Source organism: Syngnathoides biaculeatus, chromosome 11 (assembly GCF_019802595.1).
Source record: "Syngnathoides biaculeatus isolate LvHL_M chromosome 11, ASM1980259v1, whole genome shotgun sequence".
Taxonomy (NCBI): Eukaryota; Metazoa; Chordata; class Actinopteri; order Syngnathiformes; family Syngnathidae; genus Syngnathoides; species Syngnathoides biaculeatus.
Genome location: NC_084650.1, coordinates 28,282,756 through 28,308,076, shown reverse-complemented (window position 1 = coordinate 28,308,076; position 25,321 = coordinate 28,282,756). Strand labels below are relative to the sequence as shown.

General features: G+C 40.2%; 1 protein-coding gene across 9 annotated transcripts in view; it reads left to right on the top strand.

Annotated features, from left to right (window-relative positions):
• The window catches only part of diaph2 (diaphanous-related formin 2), a 468,029-nt gene that overhangs the window by 279,003 nt on the left and 163,705 nt on the right, over positions 1 to 25,321 (top strand). For all 9 annotated transcript variants that reach the window (XM_061834220.1, XM_061834223.1, XM_061834222.1 and 6 more), the window contains 2 exons: positions 11,516 to 11,617; positions 12,521 to 12,760. In XM_061834220.1, the coding sequence (XP_061690204.1) occupies positions 11,516 to 11,617; positions 12,521 to 12,760 (342 nt within the window). The remainder of the gene's footprint in view (positions 1 to 11,515; positions 11,618 to 12,520; positions 12,761 to 25,321) is intronic.

Sequence of the window (25,321 nt, the reverse complement as noted above, 5' to 3'; positions counted from 1 at the left end):
CATCATTACATGTAGAGGCCCATTGGCTTGCAGGCTATGGCAAGGCCAGTGCCAGACTTTGTTTCTCATTTGTAACAACAGGTGATTGCACCAGTTTGGCATGTCACTGGGCATCATTTGCAGGATGTACAAGTGCACATGTGGTTCATGGTGATAAGTATGGCTGTGCATTGGGCCTGGTAGATTAGCACTGAAGGAGGAGACATAGAGGTCGCCTTGGGTATAATTGGGGTTTATTTTGGCACGCCGTGCACAACACTTGCACTCAACATGCTAATTTTACAACACAGAGTTAAATACATTATGTTTATTTGGAAGGGAATGAGACACAAGGAGGGTAGTGGATTGGAATTTAAAAAAAATAAAGACTTTATTTATGTATTTATTTTATTGGTCCTGTTTGGCTTTGCTAGGTCAACCAGAATGGAAAAGTGGTATCCCATTTCTGGATGAACAGCAATAGTGCACTATTTTTTATATACTGCCACTGTGGTTAATAGTACTGTAATGATATTTACTGAAATTGTCAGTTGAACAGAATGAGGTTTTAAAGGGGAGTGACAAAAGGAAAAGGAGAGGACAGAGAGACAGATAATAAAATACAAAACACAGCTGGAAGAAAAGTAAACAAAACAAAGCATTATATGCATTGAGTAATACAATGTCACATTGGATTATAGTTTTGTAGACAGTGAGTGAAGAACTGGGTAAGACAGGGCAGGACAGGGACAGAAGAAGAGATCGGGGCAAGGTTCGTTGAATATAGTGGGAGTGGCTTCGTAAATTCTGAACTTGAATGGGAATGGAGTTAGAGTGACATTGTTTCACGTGCACAGTAAATGTCAGAGTTGTGCAGGAATTGCTGTACCAGCACAAGAGGGGTGAGGACCACACGCCACCCCAAGCAATAAAGAGGGTAGGGGAGGCCCAGGCACCCACCTAAAAACAGCCCACATCGAGGGATCAAAAGTGGTGTCCGAGCCGGAGATCAAGCTGAAGCAGTGTCAGGTGGACAGGAGGGTAGATAGGGGTGACTAAAAGCGGAAAAACCACCCCGTTTTTTTCTTGTAAATATTCAAAGTTGTCGTCAGATGTCATTGCCACACCCCTCCCATATTGAAATGACATAGATAAGAAAAAAAAAAATCATTGCCCATCAGTCTAGGATTCCTGGATAGAATTGGTGGTCATTTGGCTTAATTATATAGTTGAACTTCATCAAATCAAAATTTGAGGGCTGGGGTTCATTCAAATGTCCACTTAAATAAAATTAAAAAAAAAATCAACTTCCTGTTCAATTTGAAGGGTCGTTGACACTATTGCATGCCAACCTAGTTACATCATTGTCAAAACTAGTGTCAGGCGGGCGTCCTATGAGGTGACTTTTTGGGGTAACAATTGGGATTCTAAAAATATTTGCATTTTTATTAGGATATATATGGTTGTAAAAAGTGGTGTTTTTCAGCATATTAATGTGATTAATTTGTCAATATAATTAAACTTTACACATATTTGATTATATTACATACTTTACTGGAATTTTGGGACTGATCACTGATCAGCAAGTTAAAAAAAACAATAATCAATCACTGATCTGATCACAAGGTGGAGCAGTGTGTCTATTTAAATGACATTACATTACATTTACTATAGATAGTTGTGTACTATATACTAAATATCTACAAAAGTGTTCCAGTGAGGTCATGTATTCTAATCAGTCAGGTCAAATCAAGGTTACAACATGACAAAAATGACTGATGCTAATTTATTGTAATTAAATTATTTTATTGTAAAAGCAAAGCAAATGTATTTATATAGCACATTTCATGCACAAGGTAACTCAATGTGATTTACATGATTAAAACCATTTGAATACAAAGAAATAAAACATTCAAAACACGGAAAAAAAACTAAAACACGAAGACAAAAATATAAAAAAAATGATTACAATTAACAACAGCATACAATGCAAGAAATATTAAAAAGTGGAAATATTCTATAAAGCATGAGAAAAAAAGAGTTTTCAACCTGGATTTAAACAGTCACACTTGGGGCAGATGTTACTTCTGTTCGATATATATATATATATATATATATATATATATATATATATACACACATAGACGAGAGAGAGAGAGCGAGAGAGAGAGAGAGAGAGAGAGAGAGAGAGAGAGAGACAGAAAAAGTGAGAGATGCATATCACAAGGCTTATGGATGTCTGGCAAGGCCTCTACTCTCACTATTATTTGTTCATTGACTCCAAACGGAAGCCTTGGCTGATTTTTCATAAGGTGGAAAGGAAATCCCCATAGGGAGAGGTACTCCTGTCCCATTTTGCTCTTCATTACAAAGTGTTGGCAGAGTATTCTGGGTGGGTGTGTCTTTGTCTCCCCAAATGCAGATGGAAATAAATTAAAAGGAGAGGAACTCATCCCTCAAACACATTGCAGAACTGAAAATCTCTTGATTCTCTGAGGTTGCAACTTTATAGAAGTAAAGAGAGAGAAACACTATCCATTTTTCGATGTCAGATCATTCGCAGTCTGGTTTATTCAAATCAACTTCATAATGAATGTATTGTTCTGAGTAATGACGAACAGGTACTGATTAAATGGGCCTCAGAAAGCAGCTCTCGGATGTTAGCCATTCTCATCATTTTGAAATTACTTCTGGGAATGCTGTAATTAAGTTTGACAAGCAAACTGGATGTCTTATGGATTTTATGAAGCACATCCTCCATTTGTTGCACTTTGTGTATGTACGTGTGCGCGTGTGTGTGGGTGTGGGTGTGTGTGTGTGTGCGTGTGTGTGTGTGTGTGTGTGTGTGTGTGTGTGTGTGTGTGTGTGTGTGTGTGTGTGAGAGAAAAAGTGAGAGAGAGAGAGAGAGTTTAGTACTAAATCCTCACCTACTGTTTTTGTTTAATAAAGAATTTAAAATGGCAGGCATTTCAAATATTCAACAAATGATCCTTTATTTAAATGTTGGACTGTATTTGCATGTGGCATCATCACATGACTTTAGCCGTTTTTACACCTTGTTGGACCTCATTTCTTCATTTTTTCATCCATCCTTTTTCTGAGCCGCTTGTCCTGACAAGGGTTGTGGGAGTGCTCCATCTTATCCCAGTTATCTTTGAGCAGGAGGCGGGATACACCCTTAACTGGTTGCCAGTCAATCAGAAAGCACATAGAAACCAAAAAAACCAGTCGCACTCACAATCACATCTAAGGGCAATTTAGAGTCTCCAGTTAATGTTGCATGTTTTTGGGATGTGAGAGGAAGCCAGAGTGCCAAGAGAAAACCCACACAGGCACTGGGAGAACATGCAAACTTCACACATGCTTGGCGGGGATTTGAACCCTGGTCCTCAGAACTGTGAGGCTAACATTGACTTTCGATCAGTCTATGAGGAATTGGATAAGCTGTAACTCCCCTGTGAGGTTTTAATTGTGGGCAATGTTTATATATTTATCTTTTTAAATATGTTGTGGCCCAATATAATGGCTTCCAGGCAGGAAGGACTTGAGACACAAGTCAATCTTAACGCAAGATTGCAGAGTCACTGAGGTGAAACAAAACTTGTTTTTCTTTTATGTTCTGGTCTATATGTTGGAGTTGATATTTTCCTTCCATCCATCCACCCATCCATCCATTTTCTTCCAGTTATCTGATGTCAAATCACCTTCAAATCCCGTCCCCTCCTGTGTGGAGTTTGCATGTTCTCCAGGCGCCTGCATGGGTTGTCTCCGAGCACTCCGGTTTCCTCCCACATCCCAAAAAACATGCATTGATTCGAGACTCTAAATTGCCCCTCAGTGTGATTTTGAGTGTGACTGTTGTTTCTCTATGTGTCCTGCCTTTAGCTGGCTCCTTCCCGATGATTGCTGGGATAGGCTCCAGCACTCCCGCGACCTTGTGAGGGTAAGCGGCTCAGAAAATGAGTGGATGTCTTGTAGATTGTGTTGTGTTTGCTGTTTTGATTATTTTGCTGCCTGTATGTTCCAATATGTTATGCACAAGACCTCAATGAATGTTTGTTGCTTTATGTGTCCTTGCAGTCCTCTTTCCTGCTGTTGTATACACTTGTGTGTATATGTTTGTGTGTCTGGAGGCCTGTGGTGCACAGTCTGGCCCAGCACCGTCACCCGATCCCTCCACTTTACGGCACATATGGTGCTGCCTTTGTGTCAACAGAGCTCTGCGGGGTTTCTTATAATTAACAAGATAACAGACAAAAGGAATGAAGAAGTCAGACAGGATTTGATTATTGCTATGTGCTATGTTGTCTTTTTCTGTTTGTTCTTCACATTCAGTTAACTGAAGCAGTCCGAAAATAATTGTTTTCTTTTACTATCATGGAAAGTCACTTTTTGTGTGTGTGTTTGTGTGTCTGTGTGCTCTCACTGTCCACTTTATTAGGTGAACCTGTATTGTTAAATAAAATTTAAAATAAGATCTGTGTTCACAAACGGTCATTACGAAGATTTGATTGGTACTGTCAGAATTGTAAAGTGGCAGTTACGCAAAAATGCCAAGTGTTTTTGTTTGGCCGTATATTTTTCCCCGCAGTTATGTGTTCTGATATAACCTAGACGTCAAAAATGTTCCAGTCTCCAGAGAGGATGAGATGACGTGCGCAGTCGGTTAACTCGAAGTGTGCCAGCGAGCGAGCAGCTATTACATGGCTGGCTGTCTAAGTACGGTGGCAACTGATTGCCTGAATAAAATTAAGACTTTACCAGCCAATTATGATCATATTTATTGATAATGTCATTGCGTTTTCTGCCTTGTAAAAAGAAAAAAAATGTTTCAAGCCTGCAGCTTTGCAGCGGTAGTTGGCTAGCTACTCGCGTCTAGTGTGGCTAACAGTATTATTATCAGTATTCATTGACTCCATGCTGGCAAGCAACAAGCTTTGTGAGTATAAAATGTGAACCTAACAAGTGATTGCCTGCAGTTATGCAAGACTAGTTCTATTCAGTATGAGTTCACTGGGTAACAAATCAATGTTGAATAATGAGATAATTCCAATTTATGATCCAGACTTTTTAGCACGAAAGAAACATGGTCAACTGAAAGCAGCTGTAATACCATTTTAATTAGGCTAATTTTAATTTTATGAATGTATTATATTGGACCAAAAAATGGGATAATGGTTCTCTTTTTAAATTGTATTTTCAGTCTCAAGAAACTATACTAAGAAATGTTATGGGTGGCAGCACGGTGAATGACGAGTGAGCACTCTGACCTCACAGTTCTGAGGACCAGGGTTCTAATGTTCACAGTTCAAACGCCTCGCCTGTGTGGAGTTTGCATGTTTTCTCCATACATGCGTGAGTTTTCTCCAGGTACTCTGGTTTCCTCCCACATCCCAAAAACATGCATGGTAGTTTGATTGAAGGTGTGAATGTGACTGTGAATGGTTCTGTGTTTCGATATGCCTTGCGTTTGGCTGGCGACCAGTTCAGGGTGATTCCTGCCTCTTGCCCGAAGATAGACGGGACAGGCTCCGCCACTCCCGAGAACGTTGTAAGGATAAGTGGCTCAAAAGATGGCAGGATGAATTTGTGTTTTGGACTGACAATTTTCTTGCTTTATTCCTGCTGCTTTATTACTGCCTTAGTCTCTTTTTTTTCTTTTTTTTACTTTTACTTTTTGCACACCCGCAATGCTAGTATGGATAAGCGTTACAGATAATGGATGGATGCATTTGAAGTCTTGAATATTCCCCTTTTTTTCAGTAAAAAGTGATCTAATGTTTATTGTTTCAAAAGTTATACACCTTCAATATACATCCGAAAATGTATGGATGTAGAATTGAAGAGTCCAAGACCAAGAGTCAATATCTTCAGGTTCATAATATAAATTGAATTGTTTGATGTTAAAGAGAGACTGACACCAAAATGTACATTTTAAAATAGGTATTCTTATCCAAACTACACAGAATATTATTCACTTTGATAATGATACAAGTGCAGCAAGCGCAATACAAGTGCTTGGTTATCTATTGTCAGTTTGACCAAGGGGATTTATTCTGAATTCACATGTAACATTTGCTATAAACTGTGAGACAAATTGCCCCCCCCCAACTATTATTTTTTTAATACCTCTATACACACCTACCTGTCATTTGTAACACACAAAGCTCTTGTTCTTTCAACCTGTGCAATCCATTTTTCACGACGAACTGGGTCATTTGGAAACATGTGAAAAGTGAATCCATCCTCCTGAATGTTTGAGAAAAATCCAGGAATACAACCTATTTTGGCTAACTCGCCGGTAAAACTCTCAAATCTGCCACTGTAGGTTATCAACATACTAACATGTATGTTTTAGGTGTCAGTGCCCCTTTAAATATATGGAAATTACATTAATTACTACCTCATCAGAAAACAGAACTATTATAATCTTATATTTTTCAACTCTTTTCTCAACCAAATTAAAGATACCGTGCATTTCACAGTGTACAATATGTTCAATTAAATTAAAAGGTACCTCAACTTAAAAAAAAATAATAATAATTTTAGAAAGTGACTAGCTTGCTTGTGGGGTTAAAAATAATGATGGCGATATGTGCCCTGCAACTAACTGGCGAACATTTTTGCGCAAAGTTAGCTTTGATAAGTAGGCTCCAGAACTCACCAACACTTGTTAGGATAAGCAGCTTGGAAAATGGATAGATTGGTATAAGTAACATAGTTTTGACTAGATACGTAGACAATACTGGATTGTGTATATATTAAAATTGAGTGAAAGAAGATCACAGTTTATTGATCATTTTTATTGATAATGTTGGGCCAAGTTGATGAAATCTATTACTATTTCAACAGTTATTGTGCCATAAAATTGAGAAAAAGACACAAATAAGCATGTGACGTGCTGCTTCTTATTACTTTTTTTTCCCGATACTTGCATACATATTGGCTTGATTACAAGCATATTTTCATGAGCTTTTCTAGTTCCATAAGTATTAAAGCCATTGCCTTTCTCATGCATTTATTAAGGTATTGAGTATGAAATTAATGTTCTGTTTGAGTAATTATCATGCAATAGCTCTGTGTATTAGCCTTGTATGAATTTTTCTCAACTCTCTAGGGGACAAGACCAAATGTGGAGCCTGTTATCATTTAATTACTTTGTAATTTCCAATCAATTGTTAAATCAATTTCACACAAATACTCGGAATTGGATCTACTTCTAGTGATACTATCACAAGTCTCATTATCAAAACTCAAATTGGAGCATCAGAAGAAGCATTTGCACTGATCACTCCTTCTATCTGAAGATGTACAAAGCGTTCATTTAGTCCGTATTTTACACCGTTCCATCCCCGCAAGGCAAGAATAGTGACATTATCATTAGTGGCCCAAGATACCAGTGTGGTTGTTTCTGGAATGGCAACTAAATAGTCTTGGGAGGTGTCACGACCCATCGGAACGGAGGTAGGACCCAAATGCAGGAGGACACGGAAGATGCAAGGTAGTTCGGGGGGAAACGTTTATTATTCCGTGGTCGGAGATCGGGCAGGCAGTCAGGTACAGCAGCGGTAGTTGGGACGTCGGGCGAAGAGAGCAGGTGGGCGAGCAGGCAGGAGTCGGTACACGGGGAGAACGATCAAAGCAGGCAGATGTGTCAAAGGAGTCAGGCTAACGGGATTGGTCGGAGAACATGGGAAGGTCGGTACACACAGGTTGTCGATCAGGGATACGGGAGAACTCGAACGGGACATGAAGCTCAACGACCTGGCGCCGACCAGTCGTCATCGGGGTCATATAGATACACAGGATAATCAGCCCACATAAGGCGCAAATGTACGCCTCCCAATCAGCGCAACCTCGTGGGCACCTGCATAGCCCGGGCTGGAGCGGCAGGATCATGACAGTACCCCCCCCCACCCCCCCTCAAAGGCACGGCTCCCAGACGTGCCTAAACGAAAGAAACAGACAATAATTAACACAGGCAGGGGTGGGCGGAAGGGGGGTCCGGAGGAGGGCCATCCAGGCCACCAAACGCAAGGCGTCCGGGTGGACAGGTCAGGAGGACGACCCGGACGCCAAGCACCAGTGTCCCCACGGGGCGATTTGTACGGACGACCTCTGAGAGGAACCAAACGGCGAAGTAGGAACCAGACCGAGGCAAGCAACTGCTCCAGACGAGACCCTCCCACGCCGTGGTTGTGAGACGACCAGGGACTGGTCGCCACCGAGGCTTGGTCAGGAGGCAGCTGCGGATTGGTCACCAATGAGGCCAGGTCATTAAGCGGCTGGGAGCCATCAGGAGCGAAGAGGATGATGGAGAGAAGGACCAGAGCCATGACCGCCACCACGAAGTCTCTCCAGCTCCGGAGTGGCTCCACAGAACTCCCCAGCTCCTGTCGCCGTCGAGACAAGGGCGTGGGACGGCCGCGGACCGGTTGCTGCTGGTACTCCTGGACAGGAATGTGAGGCGGCTGGGGAACCGTCGCCACCTCCTGGACAGGAACGTGAGAAGGCGGCAGCGACATCGTGACCTCCTCCTGGACGGGAACGTGAGAAGGCGGCGGCAGCAACATCGCGACCTCCTCCCCCTGGATGGGAACGAGAGAAGGCAGCGGCGCCATTGCCACCTCCTGGACAGGAAGGTGAAAAGGCGGAGGCAGCATCATCAACTCCACCTCCTCCTGGACAGCAACATGAGAAGGCGGTGGCACCGTGGCCACCTCCTAGACGGGAACGTATGGGCGTGCCCGTCGCCGACAGAGCAGGTACGGTTAGCGACCGCGGACCGGTCGCTGACAGAGCAGGAACAGGGGGCGATCAGTTGTAATCGGGGTCATATAAATACACAGGATAATCAGCCCGCATGAGGCGCAGGTTTGCTGTTTCTGTTTTTTATTTTTATTTTTATATCTATCACACACAAAGGTTTCAAATCATCAAACCAAAATGAATATCACTCAGAGACAACCCAAGGAAATACAAAATGTAGTTTTTAAATGACAATTCAATTTATTAAGGCCCAAAAAAAAAAAAATCCCAACCTTTTTCTCACCCCCTTGTTAGATCACGAAGTCACTGTGGCCACAAATCTGGAAAGGTGTGTTCACTTTCACAAGCCACACCCAAACCTGATTACCACCATACTTGTTGAATCAGAATTGACTTGAATAGATTCCTTCAGAGAACGTGAAGTAGGCTACAAGATCTGAAGAACCAATGCATCATGCTACGATTCAAAGAAATGCAAGAAGAAATGAGAACAAATGTAATTGAAATCCATCAGTCTGGAAAAGGTTACAAAGCAATTTCCTAGGCTTTGGGGCTCCAGCAAATCACTGTCACGGCCATTATCAACAAACGGCGAAAACTAGGAACAGTGGCAAACCTTCCCAGGAGTGGACGGCCAACTAAAATTACTCAAAGACTCTGATGACAACTCATCCAGGAGGTCACTGGCCTCAGTTAAGGACTCTACCATAAGAAAGACACTAGCCAAAAATGACATCCATGGAGGAGTTCTCATACGAAAAACCCTGTTGTCAGCAAAGAATACGGAGGTTCATTTCGCATTTGGGGAAAAAAAAAACATCTTCATAATCCTCAAGACTTTTGGATAAACATTCTGTGGACTGATGAATCAAAATAATTAACTTTTTGCAAGGTGTGTGGCCCGTTACATCTTGCACTAAATGGTACAGAATTTGATTAAAAGAGTATTATGCCAACAGTGAAGCATTGTGCTGGTATTGTGATGGTCTGGAGCTGCCCTGCTGCCTCAGGACCAGGACAATGTGTGATTTATGGAACAATGATTTGTGCTGTGTACCAGAAAATTCTGAAGGAGAACAACCAGCATCAGTTCGTACCGTCAAACTCAAGCGTTCTTGCATCATGCAGCTGGACAACGATCCGAAACACACCAGCGAATCCACTTCTGAATGGCTCAGAATAAACAAAATTAAGGTTTCGAAGGGGCCAAGTCGAAATCCGGATTTAAATCCAAATGAGATGCTGTTGTCTGATTTTAAATGGGCAGTTCATGATGGAAAACAGTTCTACAAAGAAGAGTTGGGACAAAAATTCCCCCAGAGCGTTGTGAAACACTCATCACCAATTATTGCAAACGTTTGATTTCAGTCATTGATGCCAAGGGTGGCACAAACTGTTCTTAGTTTCAGGGGCAATTATAATTTCACAGAGGACCAGAAAGGTTTGGATTTTTGTTTGTTTTTTTGCGCCTTGATAAATTACATTTTCATTTGAAAACTGGCCTTTTGTATTTCTTTGGGTTGTCTGACTGTTATTAAAATTGATTTGATGATTTGAAATTTAATATGATAAAAATGCTACAAAAACTGAAATCAGGAGGAGCCATATACTTTTTCACGGCACTGTATATACATACGAAAGATCCTTGGGTTGGCTCTAAAAAAAAAAAAAATGGTAACTGTACCATTCACATTGACATGGAAAAAAATGGACACTTTCTGAATATATCCAAAACAACCCCCGAATGGCAAAAATGTTTCGATCCACTAACTTTGTTCTAAATGTTCTGGTTTTCTCCAAGAGGCATAATTTGCTGAGCCATCCAATTTTTGCAGGAGTGCAAGGGTTAATTCATTGCAACTAACATTTCTAATTATTTTAAATTAAGTTTCTGGCTGTACCATTCCAAAACCATCATTAAAAAAAGGGGCAAGGATTTATTGTTGTTCTTTCGTCATTTCATGTGTGATGTGTTGATCAGGCCCATGTGAAAACTCACTGTAAACTGTTCACTTGGCTGGCGTCCTTTCAAACTGTTTACCATTTTCAGAGAAAACATGGCCTCTTTTTCCATGATCTTCATGTCTTCTATCGGCAACATCATCTTTCCGTCTGCATTTCACACTTCAAAGCAAAGTAGAGTGTTCGCTGGAATAGCATCTATTTTATCTTTTTTTTTTTTTTTTGCTCTTGCCCAGAAAGTGAACTTGCCCATCTTGTTCATATCTCTTTTTCATTCACAGTTACAAGCAGAGGGTTTCCCACAAGTCTCCATACATAGGAAAAATAAACATTTGACAAATGATTTTTACTGTCTGTCTTTGAACACATCTTGCTTGATCCAAAACATTTGCTGTTTTTTTTTTTTAACTTGATAAAATGTTTCACCACATTGTCGTGCGTGTGATACCTGTCCCATGTTTTCTGTCGTATGCGCTTCCAACCAACTACTTGCTAAACCGGCCATCAGGATGATTTTAATTCATTGCGCTTTATTCAAATGCATTCTTTGTGTTATCTAAAATATAAATAAATATATGTTAGAACCATACATGTATGGAATGTATTATGTCTCCCACATACGGAGACTTATGGGACACCCTCTAGATATTCTTTGTATGTTAAGTTCAGCAATGTCAGATGTCGAGAAGTGTTTATGACGATATCACAAAGCTGTTACATTTTAAAACATTGAAGAAGGTAAGTTGATTTAATGCACGGAACGGATCCTTGCCTTTGAGATGATGTTGATCCTTTTTGTGTGCAGAACCTGATAAGAAACCTGCCGGAGCAGAACGAGCTGTCGTCGCTAGCTGAACTCAAGAGTGAATATGAAGAGCTCGTGGAGTCAGAACAGTTTGGCATTGTGGTGAGTCGAACTCCTACATGGTCCGACAACACATCATTACATGCATCTGTTTGATTTGAACAAATCCTTACTAGAACATGTTTAACATTGTTTAGAGGACACACCTTTTAAAGTTGTGTGAAAAATGTGTATGTATGCACACGCTTAATTGTATTTCCTCCAGTTTGGGAAACTTCATTGGCAAACGTTCCACAATGATAGTCACATTAAGCTCTTTCATAAAGACGTTGGACCCGAGGGTACAAGGAAGGTGATAACCCATCGCCTTAATTTCCTCCTCCGAACTCAACGAAAGTTTTTGGCCTCTGTCTTTTAGTGAAGTGTAATGAAGCGCTGGGGGTGGCAGCCTTCCCAAATGATCTCACCCATCTGGTGATCATATACCTCGGTGCTGATGGAGGAGCTTCTTACTTCACAGCTATTTAGTTCTCCGGGGAAATAAGAGACGTTAAAGCTTATTATATAGGAATCAGTTAAAGTTGTGAAGATGTGTGTGTGTCTTTGACAAACATCTCATCCACGGTTCTAATGAAACAGCTTCTCTGAGATGGGAAAAGTTGCCTTGAACGACTATATTTTCTTCCGTTATCTTGCTAATTACTTGAACTACACAAAGTGTGGAAAAAGTGAAGCGCTTTCTGGATGCACTTTAATCTGAAAAAAAAATCACTTAATAGGTATATTATTGACACCTAATACCGATGGTGTAGTGATACACTTGCCTGACTTTGGTGCAGGCAGCGTGGGTTCAGTTCCCACTCAGTAATGGCCTGTGACTCGCAAGTGACCAGTTCAGGGTGTACTCCGCCTTTAACCCAAAGTCAACTTGGATAGGCTCCAGCGTCTCGTAACCCTAACCATGGATGACCTAACAGTTATTTGTAATATTGGATCTGTTTTCAGATGAGTTCAGTAAAGCTCCTGCGGCCGCGTCTCAATGGCATCCTTTTTAAGCTGACTTTTGAGGAGCAAGTGAGCAACATCAGACCCGACATCATGAACGTGACATTTGCCTGCGAGGAAGTGAAAAAGAGTGAAGGCTTCAGGAAGCTCCTGGAGTTGGTGCTGCTGGTCGGCAACTACATGAATGCGGGCTCCAGAAACGCCCAGACATTTGGATTCAACATCAACTTCCTCTGCAAAGTAAGTTGACTAATAACCATGTATCTAGCACAAAATATCAAAGTCAATAGTGCACATTACTCATAGGTATAGGATAAAAAAAAATCAATTTATAAATGGATGGCTGAATCTACAGGTAATGAAAAAACTGTACACTTTCATTCCAATATACCACATCCACCTAAAGGTTATAAAAAAAAGTGAAGCCTACACTTTTCACCCTGATATGGGATGGTACATATGACTTTTATACAGTTGTGCTCATAGGTTTAAACATCCAGGCAGGATTTTTCTAATGTTTGTTTTTCTTTTTTAATACAACTGATGAGTGAAGAACAACCATCATTAATTTTGTTGTGGTTGTGTTTTGTTTTATGGATTATGCTTTTCTGAAATGCTTGACAGTTTTATGATAATGCTTTTCTGAAATGCTTGACAGCTTAATTTGAATCCCATGAAAATAAAATTGCATGTGTTTCATTTGGTCCTTCATGTTTTCTTTAAAGTATTGTACACATCTTACAAATTCTGCCTGGGGAATTAAACACTTGAGTACCACTATGTGTTTTTTCATTTGCTAAATGAAAGTAGGTTTGTGAATCACAAAATGAGCAATTAAATTAAAAGAAAGCAAGGGAAATTTATTTGTATTGCGCATTTCATAAACAAGGTGCAACTTAATGTGCTTTACATGATTAAAAGCATTTCAATGCAAAGAAAAAAATATAATGGGAAAAAAATAAAAAATAAAGATAAAAATGAGAGTAAAAATACATACAAAAAATGAAAAATAAAAGTACAATTTAAAACAGCATACAGTGCAATAAATATCAAAAGGTGTAAATACTCTAAAATGCACGAGAAAAACAAGATTTCAACCTGGATTTAAAAACATACACACTGGGGCTGACGTCACCTCTTTTAGCAATTTCCTTTTGTCTGCTACACAATAGCTAAATGCTGCTTCAGCATGTTTTGTTTTGAACTCTGCGCACCACTATTTCACCTGAGTCGCTAAACCTTTTAGTGATTTATAGACCAGGAGCAAAACTTTAAAATCTATTCTCAAGGTGACTGAAAGCCAGTGTAAGGATTTTAGAATTGGAGTCTTATGCTCTGTCCTCTTAGACCCGGTCAGAACCCGAGCTGCAGCATTCTGAATGACCTGAAGCTGTTTAATGGTCTGTTTGGAGAGCCCATTCAGAAGACCATTACAATAGTCAAATGTCCATCTATCCATTTTCTTTGCCGCTTATCCCCACGAGGGTCATGGGGAGTGCTGGAGCCTATCCCAGCTGTCAACAGGCAGGAGGCGGGGTACACCCTGAACTGGTTGCCAGATCGCAAAAAAACGCTTACTTTCATAACCGGTTATAACCGAACAGCTGTAGCAAAAAAACGATTAACCGGCTTTAAAACCGGTACCATTGTGGTGTTTACATAATTCACCTGAGGGACCTCGAGTTGAGGTGCGGGGTTCCGCACGGACTGTTTTTGTTGTTGCTCTTCCGGAGTTACGAGTTCACAGAGTTCCCCCCGTTATGCGAGTAGTGTTTTGATATCTGCCAATAAAACAAGTTTTGTTCCTGTGTCCGACACTCCGCCTCCGACTCCTTTTCTCCGGCGCTATACACCATCGATCGTTAATTTACTCCGCGGTAATGGAGTAATTTGTATACAATATTGACAAACAAGCTTGTTGAATGTGGCTTTCAACAACACACTCATGTAAGTTACATTTTTGTTATTTTTTTTTTGTATGCCATGTTTGATGTTTCTTTAATTTAACTGAATGTTCTTATGAGTCCAACTTCACTCTAACAGCGAAACTTGAAAAAAGTGGAAATGATGTTGAAAAAATAGCGCAATGTGGAGTACCGGAACCGGAAAAAATGATTGGAAATTTTAAACAATTTCAAAAGTCCGATTACGGTTTCGGTTTTAAAAAAACGAAAACCGTTTATAACCGGTTATTTGTAACCGGTTGCGATCCCTAGTGCCAGCCAATCGCAGGGCACATGGAGACACACAGCCGCACTCACAATCACATTTAGGGGCAATTTAGAATGTCCAATTATTGCTGCGTGTTTTCGGGATGTGGGAGGAAACCGGAGTGCCCGGAGGAAACCCGTGCAGGCACGGGGAGAACATGCAAACTCCACACATGCGGGTTCAGGATTGAACCTGGGACCTCAGAACTGTAAGGCCAACGCTTTATCAGCTGAACCACCGTGTCAAGTGTACTTGAGCTAAAAGCATCGATGAGCTTTTCCTGGTTTGTTTGACACATACAAGCTATACAAAAGAAAGTGCTACATGTTCAAATATTTTTTTTTTTATATATAACTTCCCAATAATAATTGAAAAAATAACAAAATACAGATAATACTTTGTTTTAAACATATGAGTAGAAGCAAAACCATGCATTTTCAAATAATTAGAATGGTTTTTCAGAATTTTGAGGTCAATTTTGGGAGTGCGTATTTTACATGTGAAATTACGGTACTTGAATTTTTACAGTTTGTATGTTCTTCCACGGGTTTTCTCAGGCCACTCCAGTTTTCTCCCACATCCCAAAAACCATGCATTAATTAGAGACTCTAAATTGCCCATAGGTGTGATTGTGAGTGAGACTGTTGCCTGTCTCCATGTGCCCTATATTTTGCTAGCAAACAGTTCAGGGATTAACCCAGCCTCCTTCTCAAAGATAGCTGGGATAGGCTCATGCACTCCGTGACCCTTGTAAGGATAAGTAGCTCAGATGATGGATGGATTGATTTGTGTTTTGGAGTGGCATTTTTCTCATTGTATCCCTGCTATTTAAATACGGCCTTAGTCTCTCTCCTTTTTTTGTTTTTTTAATTTTACGTTTGCTAACCTTTCCACTGCATTTTATTAACCTTTCTTAACACTCCTTTTTTGTTGGCCTTGGTTCTCAAGTTCTTGCAAAATTCATTTGTTTTTATTCTGCTTGTATTAACATTGATGAAATAGTTTGAGATCTGAAATTGGACCATGCTGTCTTTTAACTCAATTTATTAGAAATCATAGAAATTCAGCATGTTTACCCATGTTGACATTTTCTACCGTTTTTGTATAAAATATTAAATCTGAAATCCATAATATTATGTACTGCAGTGTTCTTATACTTGCAGCCTGGTAAGTGTCACATTCCAGAATGTGAGAGAAGGTTGTCCTATTGTCTGTTTTGCCGTTGGACTTCAGTTCCTTAATTAACAGTGAGCAAAGGGGGACTCTCCTGCGGGGGACCGAGAAAGGGAAAGTCACGTCACAGTGAAATTCATCTTTATAGTCACACTTGGAGCTGAGCAAAATCCCATTTTTGTGCTCACAGTTCATCTGGACTAAATTTACTTGCAAGGAAGAACTGCCATCTAAAGAACAAAAAAAAAAAAAATTCTGACTGTCTCCTCCCAAAAACAGATGTGCTTAAATTAGCCAGGTTTTGCCCTAAATTAGTATGATTATTTTTTAGTTTCTGTGACAGGGGCGGCATGGTGCGCAGCTGGTAAAGCTTTGGCCTCACAGTTCTGAGGTCCTGGGTTCAATCCCAGAGCTGCCCTTGTGGAGTTTGCATGCTCTCCCCGTGCCTGCGTGGGTTTCCTCCGGGCACTCCGGATTCCTCCCACATTCCAAAAACATGCAACATCAATTGGACACTCTAAATTGCCCCTAGGTGTGATTGTGGGTGCGGCTGTTTGTCTCTATGTGCCCTGCAATTGGCTGGCAACCAGTTCAGGATGTACCCCATCTCCTGCCTGTTGACAGCTGGGATAGGCTCCAGCTCTCCCCCCGACCCTCGTGAGGATAAGCGGTGAACAAAATAGATGGATGGAAATATGACAGGTAGATATTAAGTGTGATATTAGGTGATGTGTGTTTATGTATATATATATATATTTTTTTTTTTGTGAGGATAAGCAGGTTGGAAAATGGGGGAAAACATGGAAAAAAAATCCCAAATGAAGTATGCCTCTTTTAAATCATTTAATAACAAAATTAATTGACTTAATGTGGCGTAAAAGATGCTACACCACTGATAAAATTGCTGTTTTACAGCAACATGTTGAACGTGACAGAACATTTGAACCACACAACTGACATTGTTTGCTAAGTGCATTATCACCTTGGAAAACCTACAAGAATGGTTGGGGGGAAAAAAGGTGCATTTCCACATTGAGCAAGTGATGTCGGGATCCCCATGAATCAGTGTAGAGCCTGGTAAATGCCTCAGGGGGCTGATTGCCCAATTATTGATGAACAAGAGAAAAAGAAAATTTGACTCACTTGAGTCAATCAGATGAATTGATGCCTGGGTGGCAGTTCTGGGGTATGTAATGGGCTCATCAGGGAGGAAGAGGTTGATGATGGGAATAAGCTACACACTCTCTCTCACACACACACTATCCCAAGGACACACAAGTCTCTCAGGAGTGAATACGAACACGAAAAACATTCTGAACACTCACTTCACCAGCGTAGTCAGTGTCATGAAATGCGGACTTAGTATCGCTACATTTTAGATTGTAAAAAAAAAAAAAAAAACATGAGTAAATTATCATCATAATAATATGAAACTCTCCGATGTCTATGGTTTAAAAACTATTTATTAACCAGATCCGTAAGCATGGTCATGATTAACAGAACAGACGCTGCGTGCAGCACTAATGCAACATATTGGCTGAATGGATGGAAACATCTGCTCGATTATTCAAAAACATCCCTGGCATACTGAGGGAATAACGAGCAACATTAAATAACAATTTACCAGCACTGCTTAATAATTAATGATGTGGGACAAATTTGGGTTCAAGTTGAAGTAGAAGAGACTTGAAGCCCACGCTTAGTGTGTCTTGTGAGAAAATATTGTTTTTGTTTTTTTGTTTTGTTTTGTTTTTGCCGTGATGAACTATTGGGGACCCACTAAAAAGTAGAGAAAAAGTTTTCATTTTACAAGAAACAAAGCATCATTTACAATATTGCAATGCTTTAAATGTACAAGAATAAAATTGGAATTTTGTTATTTTAATTATAATAATTGATGAACAGGTTCATTTTTAAATGGAAATGTTTTCAAGAAAAATGTAATTTTACAGGAGTAATGAGTTTGAAGAGTACTTTACGAGAATGATGTTTTTTATTTGAATATAGTTGTCATATTACTAGGACAAAAACATCATATTCCTACAGCAATAAAGTAGTAAATTTAGTAGGTTTAAATGGAGATTTTATGAAAGACAATGTAATCTGAGAAGTATTGTGAAAAGAAATCACATTTGTAAGTATAATGTGATTATATGATAAATGTTGTTTAACAAGAACACCGAAATGTCCAAAAAGACATCATTTCATAATAATTATGACATAAATTTAGTAATAATGATGAAAAATATGTATTTTAAACAAATATAGTAAGTGAGACTAAATGATGGAAGAATATATTTGGGATATAAGCGAATGTTAAGATAAGAATATATATATATATATATATATATATATATATATATATATATATATACACACGCACACACACACACACATACACGCGCACACTTTAATTCATTGTAAAAGTGTTTATTATAATTCGAATAATTTCGGGAATTGTCGTTTCAACCATAAGGTTTCATTTGCCAAGACAATATCATCCTATATGCTTGACTGATAAGTCAAGTCAAGTAAATAGAATACAATGTTGTGGGTATCAAATGTAATCTATATTTTTATAACCCATTTTAAAGGTTTCAAGGTGATTTGTGTGGTCTTGTCTGGTCGACTTTGACACGCTCCCAGGTTACTTAACACCTGAGTCCCACTCTCTGGCTCTGTTTTTTGTTTTTTTTCTCTCTTTGTGTTCTGGCTTCCTCATCTCGCGAGCCACTAGTTGGTCTCAGCCACCCGCCCTGCACTTTCATTGTTCGGGCACAGGGCTCGGTAACCACGGGCCTTGGTGATGGAGATCCAGCTCCCCAGCATGTGAGGATTGCTGCTGCTAAGAGTCATATTTTCCCAAGGAGGCTTGACGGACCACAATTTTCATCTTGTGCCTCTTTTGTTACCTTTATTTTTCTGCATCCATTATCTGATTCAATCAAACCATTCTCAATGCTTCCCGAGATAAGACAGAGCCGCCACCACCCACCAGATGATCTTCATTCATGAGTAACACACCACTGTCTGAGACTCAGTGTTTGCCAAGCTGTACAATATTAGTGTTTATTAATTTCGGGCAAATTTCTAGCTTCACAGAAAACCCAACTTTCCTCTCCCTCATTCTGATTCAGCGCATTAAACACTAACATTCACAATTTTAAAACAGCACACACAATGTTCTATTTCCCTTTCATATACCTGCTTTTCTTCTTTCAACCATTATGAAAGTTATTTCCTTTATTTAGTATTTGGGTCTTACCCTCTATATCCTTTGCAGATGTCATTAATTATTCTCTAAAATTCCACTCTTGGTTGTGTTTTGTGTGGGTTGAGTTGAGTAATGAATCTCTGATGTGTAGGATTTAAAATTTCATATAATCTGGCAACCTTCAGACTGTGAGACTGATAAAAAGGATTCTTATCACTTTCCTTAATTGTTAGATGTAAAAAAAAGTGTTACAGAGCCCTCTACAAGACAAAATTAGTTTGAATTTAATGGACATTACTAATTCATCATCATTCATCATCATTCATAGTAAAAGAAAAACATAGGATTAAACCGGACGTGAACACAAGAATTTACCTTTCCTTCTTATCTTTTTTTTTTTTTTAATTTAATGGCATTTTATTTAACCCACATATACACTACAAGTATAATCTTAGCAATAGGTAGTTTTGAATGATAATGACAACTTGGCGTATACAATAAACACCTGAGAATTCCAAACCAGTGAATGATGTGGAATATCTTAATTTGATATGATTGTGTGCGTTTTCATGTTGGTGTGTGAGGGTGTTTTGCTGATCAAATGTAATTGACTCAATTTTGTGCATGTGTATCTGGGTTGTTGTTGCTGTGAGTGTTGTGCCCATGGCCAGGTGCATGTGTGTAGGAAAATCCAATGGTGGCTGCCTGCAGCATGGATACATTCAGCACAAATGCAAAGTGCTGTGTGGCGCTAATTAGCTTTCCCCAGCATGCCATTGGAGCAGCTTGGTAATCACTGGGGGGAATGATTATGGAATAACTTCATTTTTTTGTTCTGCTTTTTTTTTTTTTTTTTTTTTTTTTCTGCACGGATGTAAAGTCTGGTGTGGGAAGACTGATTTGCCAATGGCACAATAGTGTGTTTGCCATATATACTACAGAAATTGTCACATGTAGTTATTTACTGACTAAGTGAATGTCATTTATTGTCATTATGCCATAATACAATCCCATTGGAGAGCTTCTCTTGTGCTTACATAAAAGCAAGGTAAAAATAATTTAAAATATGAATAAAAATTCAAATATATGTGTAAAAAAGAATGCATCAAATGTATTGCTCAAGACGTTAAAATCACTGTAACCCCTCGGCTTGTCCCTTTCGGGGTCGCCACAGCGTGTCATCTCAGATGAACGCACATGTGTAGTGTGGCCAGAGGAAACATGAGAGTTCAGGATGGTGATGGCTTTTTGAGAAAAAAAAAATATGTTCCTCAATCTGTTGGTCCTTGGTTTTGCACATCTGTACCATCTTCCAGATGGCAGGAACTCAAACCGTTGAAAACCGGGGAGTGTAGTGTCTGTCTTAATAATGTTCAGAGCTCTGCTGAGGCACCAAGAGGAGTAAATGTCTGCCATGGAGGGGAAAGGGCAGCCAACGCTCTTCTGTGCTGCTTTAATTGTCCTCTCAAGCCTTGCTCTGTCTGCCTCAGTGGACCTCCCGTAGCAGATGGGGAGACAGCACGTCAACAGGCTATCGGTGGATGAGCAGTAGAATGCCAGCCGCAACTTTGTGTTCAAGTTTTTTCTCTTTTTTTTCCCTGAGTACTTCCTGCAAGGGGAGACGCTGATGAAACTTCAAGATGGCGCCTGCTACTTTCGTGGTCACCCCGATACAGTGCCCCCGAGTATTGTTACATTTTTGTGCTTTTTGGTCATCTCTGGATTTACGTACACAAGAGATGACTTGTTAACCATCAAAGTCTTCCCCATACTTTTTTTCAACAACTCTCGCAAAGTCGCTGAGTCTTTTCCCCTAGTTAGTCACCGAACCAGTGTTCTACAGAGCATGGAGGTGAAGACGCCACAGGGGGACACTAGGAAAATTCCAAAAGAAATTTTTCAGGAGAGGACACAGAATGGTGCTACCGTCGACTAATCTCGCAAATCTACACTCCATTTCCAACAAAATAGATGAGCCTTTGAATGTTGCTCATTGCATTGTACTATCACTCTAATGGGCATTCAAACAGCTCTCAATGCTAGAAAGTTCTATCCTTTGCACAACTTTTCACATCTGGGAGTTTTTTTTTTTTTTTTTAAAGCAACGTTCCCTGTCAATAGATAATGAGGATAGATAATTCCTTCTGTGTTGTTTACATACTAGAAAGCTGATTCTGATTCTTGATGACCAGTGAGATGTTGTCTGTCCAAGAGAGGTCGTCAGAGATCAGGTCTCCCAGGAACCTGAATGTGTGGACTCTCTCCACACACTTGTTGTTGATGAAGAGCAGAGGTGGTTCCATTCTGTTCCTCCTGAAGTCCACAATGACCTTCTTTCTTTTTGTAGTGTTCAGTGCCAGTTTGTTGTGTGAACAGGCTGTGAGGTTCTGGACTTCCTCTCTGTAGGGTGCCTTGTCTCCCCTTGAGATCAGCCCAACCACTGTTATGTCATAGTTAAATTTGACGATATTTTTGTGGACTGGGCTCAACAGTCAAAGGTGTAGCGACAGTAATGGAGGGGCTCAGCACGCAGCCCTGTGGTGAGCCGGTGCTGAGTGTGCAGTGGAGCAAATGTGGGAGTCAGTTCTCACTGTCTGGGGCTTTTGGTCAAAAAGTCCGTGATCCAGAGGAGGGAGACCCAGGATGTGTTAAAGGTCGTGCTTTAATCTACAAGGAGTGTCCTACATTTTTTCCAGGTGGCTTAACACAGCATGGAGACCTTTGGCGATGAGGTCTTCTGTCGATCTATTCACCTAGTGTACATAGTGGAAGGAGATGGAGATGGAAGGACAGTCTGTGATGTGCTAGAGAACCAGCCTCTGGAAACCCTTTCATGAGGACAGATTCAAGGGCAACAGGGTGGTAGTCATTGAGGGTAGTTAAGGGTTTCATTTTAGGGATGAAAATGTTTGTTGAGGATTTCAAACAAGTGTGACTGCATGGGCCAGTGAGAGGCTGAACACTGGACAGCTGGTGGATACATGTGAGCACCTTTCCTGGTACTCCGGCCCAGCAGCTTTCCTGGTGTTCAGTCCCCGGAGCACATGCCTCACATCGTACTCCTGTATAGTGAGTAGAGAGTTACTTGGTGGGAGTGTGTGTGTGTGTGTGGGGGGGGGGGGTACTTGAGCAGCTGTGTGTCACTGGGATGAAAACAAATTCCTTGTGTATTGTTACATACTTGGCCATTAAAGCTGATTCTGATTCTGATTTTACTTCTCTTAGCCGTTTTTATCCCTTTTTTCAATTCAGCTCGAACCGTGCTGTAAATTGCTGTCACCTGACCTTAAGGCAGTGTCACGGGCCCTGAGAAATTAGCGGACTCTGCTTGTCATCCAGGGTTTCTGGTTTGGAAAAACCTTATTTGTTCTTCACACACAGTTTCTCTATAGAACTTGATACAGTCCAGCACAGCCCCCCCTGTATCTGTTCAGGTCTTGGTGTATAAAAAAGTCCCAGTCTGTGTGTTGAAAGCAGTCCTGAAGGTCAGAGGTTGTTACAGTCTTTGTGATGTGCCTGGATCTGCATCTGATGGGGTGTACGAAGGGATGAACCACAGGGAGATATGGTTGAGTCACCAATCAGTGTGAGGGGTGGGGTTCTGCAGCCATGCTTAATGTTGGAGAACACATTGTCTAAAGTGTTTCACCTCTTGTTGGACATTTGGCATGCTGCTGGAACCTCAGGAGTACAGTTTTTAGTTGTATCTTGTTAAAATCCCTGACTTTAATCTGAATGCCTTCAGGGTGGGCCCACTCATGTTCACTGATGAGTTTCAGGAGGAGATTGAGCTCAGCGTTAGCATCCTGTCATGTACTCCAGTGATTTTCAACCTTTTTTGAGCAGCGGCACATTTTTTTACATTTACGAGAGATAACCAAAAACTGTTCAAAGGAAGATCAGCAAAGTTTAGCTTCAAACCACAATTTTGTTTCAGTTCAATGAGTTCCTCTTTCTCCTTTAAACTCATGTGCTTTCCAGCAACAGCTGCTGAGCTGTATGGGTCCCTAACCCAGTCAAGGTATTCTGTGAACTATGAAGAGAAATAAAATGACAACATCTCTTCAAGAAATTTCAAATGTGTGTAAATCACCTGGCACATTGCAGCAGTGTTGCGATCATTCAGTTTCTCGGCGAGAGGGAATATCTCAAGGATGCCACGCTGCACGCTGTTGCCAGAGCTGCACCTTTAAACCAAGTCAGTTCATTTTATCAGTGCTTATAAGCCGGTTTTCATTTTGACCTTGTTTCCATCCATATGAAATATATCAGCCAGATATACTATCTTTGGACACCACTCATCACTTGTAAACAGCTTTGAGTAATCAATCGCTCGTTTGTCAGAAAAACTTCAAGTTTCTCTCAAAGCTCATACATACATACTTTTTCATCCACAAAACATACATTGGCCAAGAGATGACAGTGTCCACTAATATCCATTGACCCATGAAGTTGCAAGGCAAATATCCTTTCCAAAACAACATTTTTCGACAGACATAGCATCAAAACGTCTGACAATACTGTTGTCTGAGAGAGTCCCTTTCACTATCTCTTTGGACACGTCATGGTCGAGCATTTCATTTACAATGGCTTTACAAGCTGACAATATTAATGTTTCTACCACAGTGTGGGACTTTTTTGACGTAGCTACAAGTTCAGCAACAAGGTAGCTAGCTTTGAGGGCTGTCTTGTTTAGGTTTGTGATTTTTTTAGAAAAAGCTGCCTGTTTCTCATTCTTTATACATAAACGTACAAAATAGTCCACTGGCTTGTTTTGAACGGAATTGTGTTTCGTTGTTAGATGGTGTTTAAGCTTGATTGCCACAATGGCACTATTGGATAGCTTCTCACCACACACCAAGCACAGTCAAGTCAATGCCATTGAATACCTGGTGAAAGTAAATCCAAATGCAAGATAGCTTTTGCTGTAATGCCTCAAGCTCTCTGTCTTGTGCTATTTATTTATTTATTGCCCTCTCATACTAGGGCCTTCATCTTGGTCAGAATTATGTTGAGAAGCCAGTTCGGAACATGCATTTTTCCTTCTCAGACACTTCTCCATCACTGTCTTTTGCTCATCTTGCTGTGATCGCACACTGCCATGTGTCACACAGCACTAATTCTGTTCTCTTTACAAACATGTATTTCTCTCTTCTGCCCTCCACTGACACAGAAGAGTATTGCATCCTTCACAATAAGGCTAATAAGGTGATATTAAATAATTTCCCACAACACATCTTACAATGTCTCATGGCACAGTGGTTGAACATCACTGATGTACTCAATGTCGAGTGAACATTGTCTCTCAGTAATAAAGCAATTGTTGCACCAGTTGTCATTCATGAGCACAAGAGATCCCAGTCTCCAATCAATGCATGTTTTTGGGGTGTGGGAGGAAACCAGAGTGCCCGTAGAAAACCCACGCAGGCACAGGAAAAATATGCAAACTCCACACAGGCAGGGCCTGGATTTGAACCCTGGTCCTCAAAACTGTGAGGGAAACGGTCTAATCAGTTGCTTCACCATGCCGCTTGCCACCATCTAGAGGTAATAAAAAAACTCTACATGTTCATGCCAACGCCACCTCGAGGTAATAAGGTGGAGCCCACACTTTCATTCCACTGTGACAGGGGTGGGAACAGTGTGTTTACATACCCAGGCAGAATTTGTATTTTTTTTTTTTAATTTCTGAATGGTTATGCTTTGTTCTATGATAATGCTGATCTGAAATGCTTGACCATTTAATTTAAATCCCATTAAAATAAAACTAAATGTCAATCGTCCCTTCATTTTTTCTTGAAATATTTGTACCCAATTCATGTTTAAATGATGCTTGGTTAATCAAACATAGGAGCACAACTGTTTTTCATTTATTTTATTTTATTCAGTAAAAGTAGGGCTGTGAATTTCCAAATAAGAACGGGCATATGAAAAAGAATTATGTGTGCAAATAAAATGCTTAGCATCAGAATAATACTTTGGAAAAAGCTATCGAAGTACATATAATTCTTCAATTTTTGATCACATCGGTAGAAGGAAAGTCATACATTTTAGAAATGCATTATACATTGGCAGAAGGGTTTTGCAGAATTTGAGGTAAGCTCTGGGGGCGCTTATTACCCATTATACATGAAACATTACGGTAATTGGTGCAAGATGATTTTATAATTAATGTGTAACTTGTTGTATAAGTTGTCCATTTC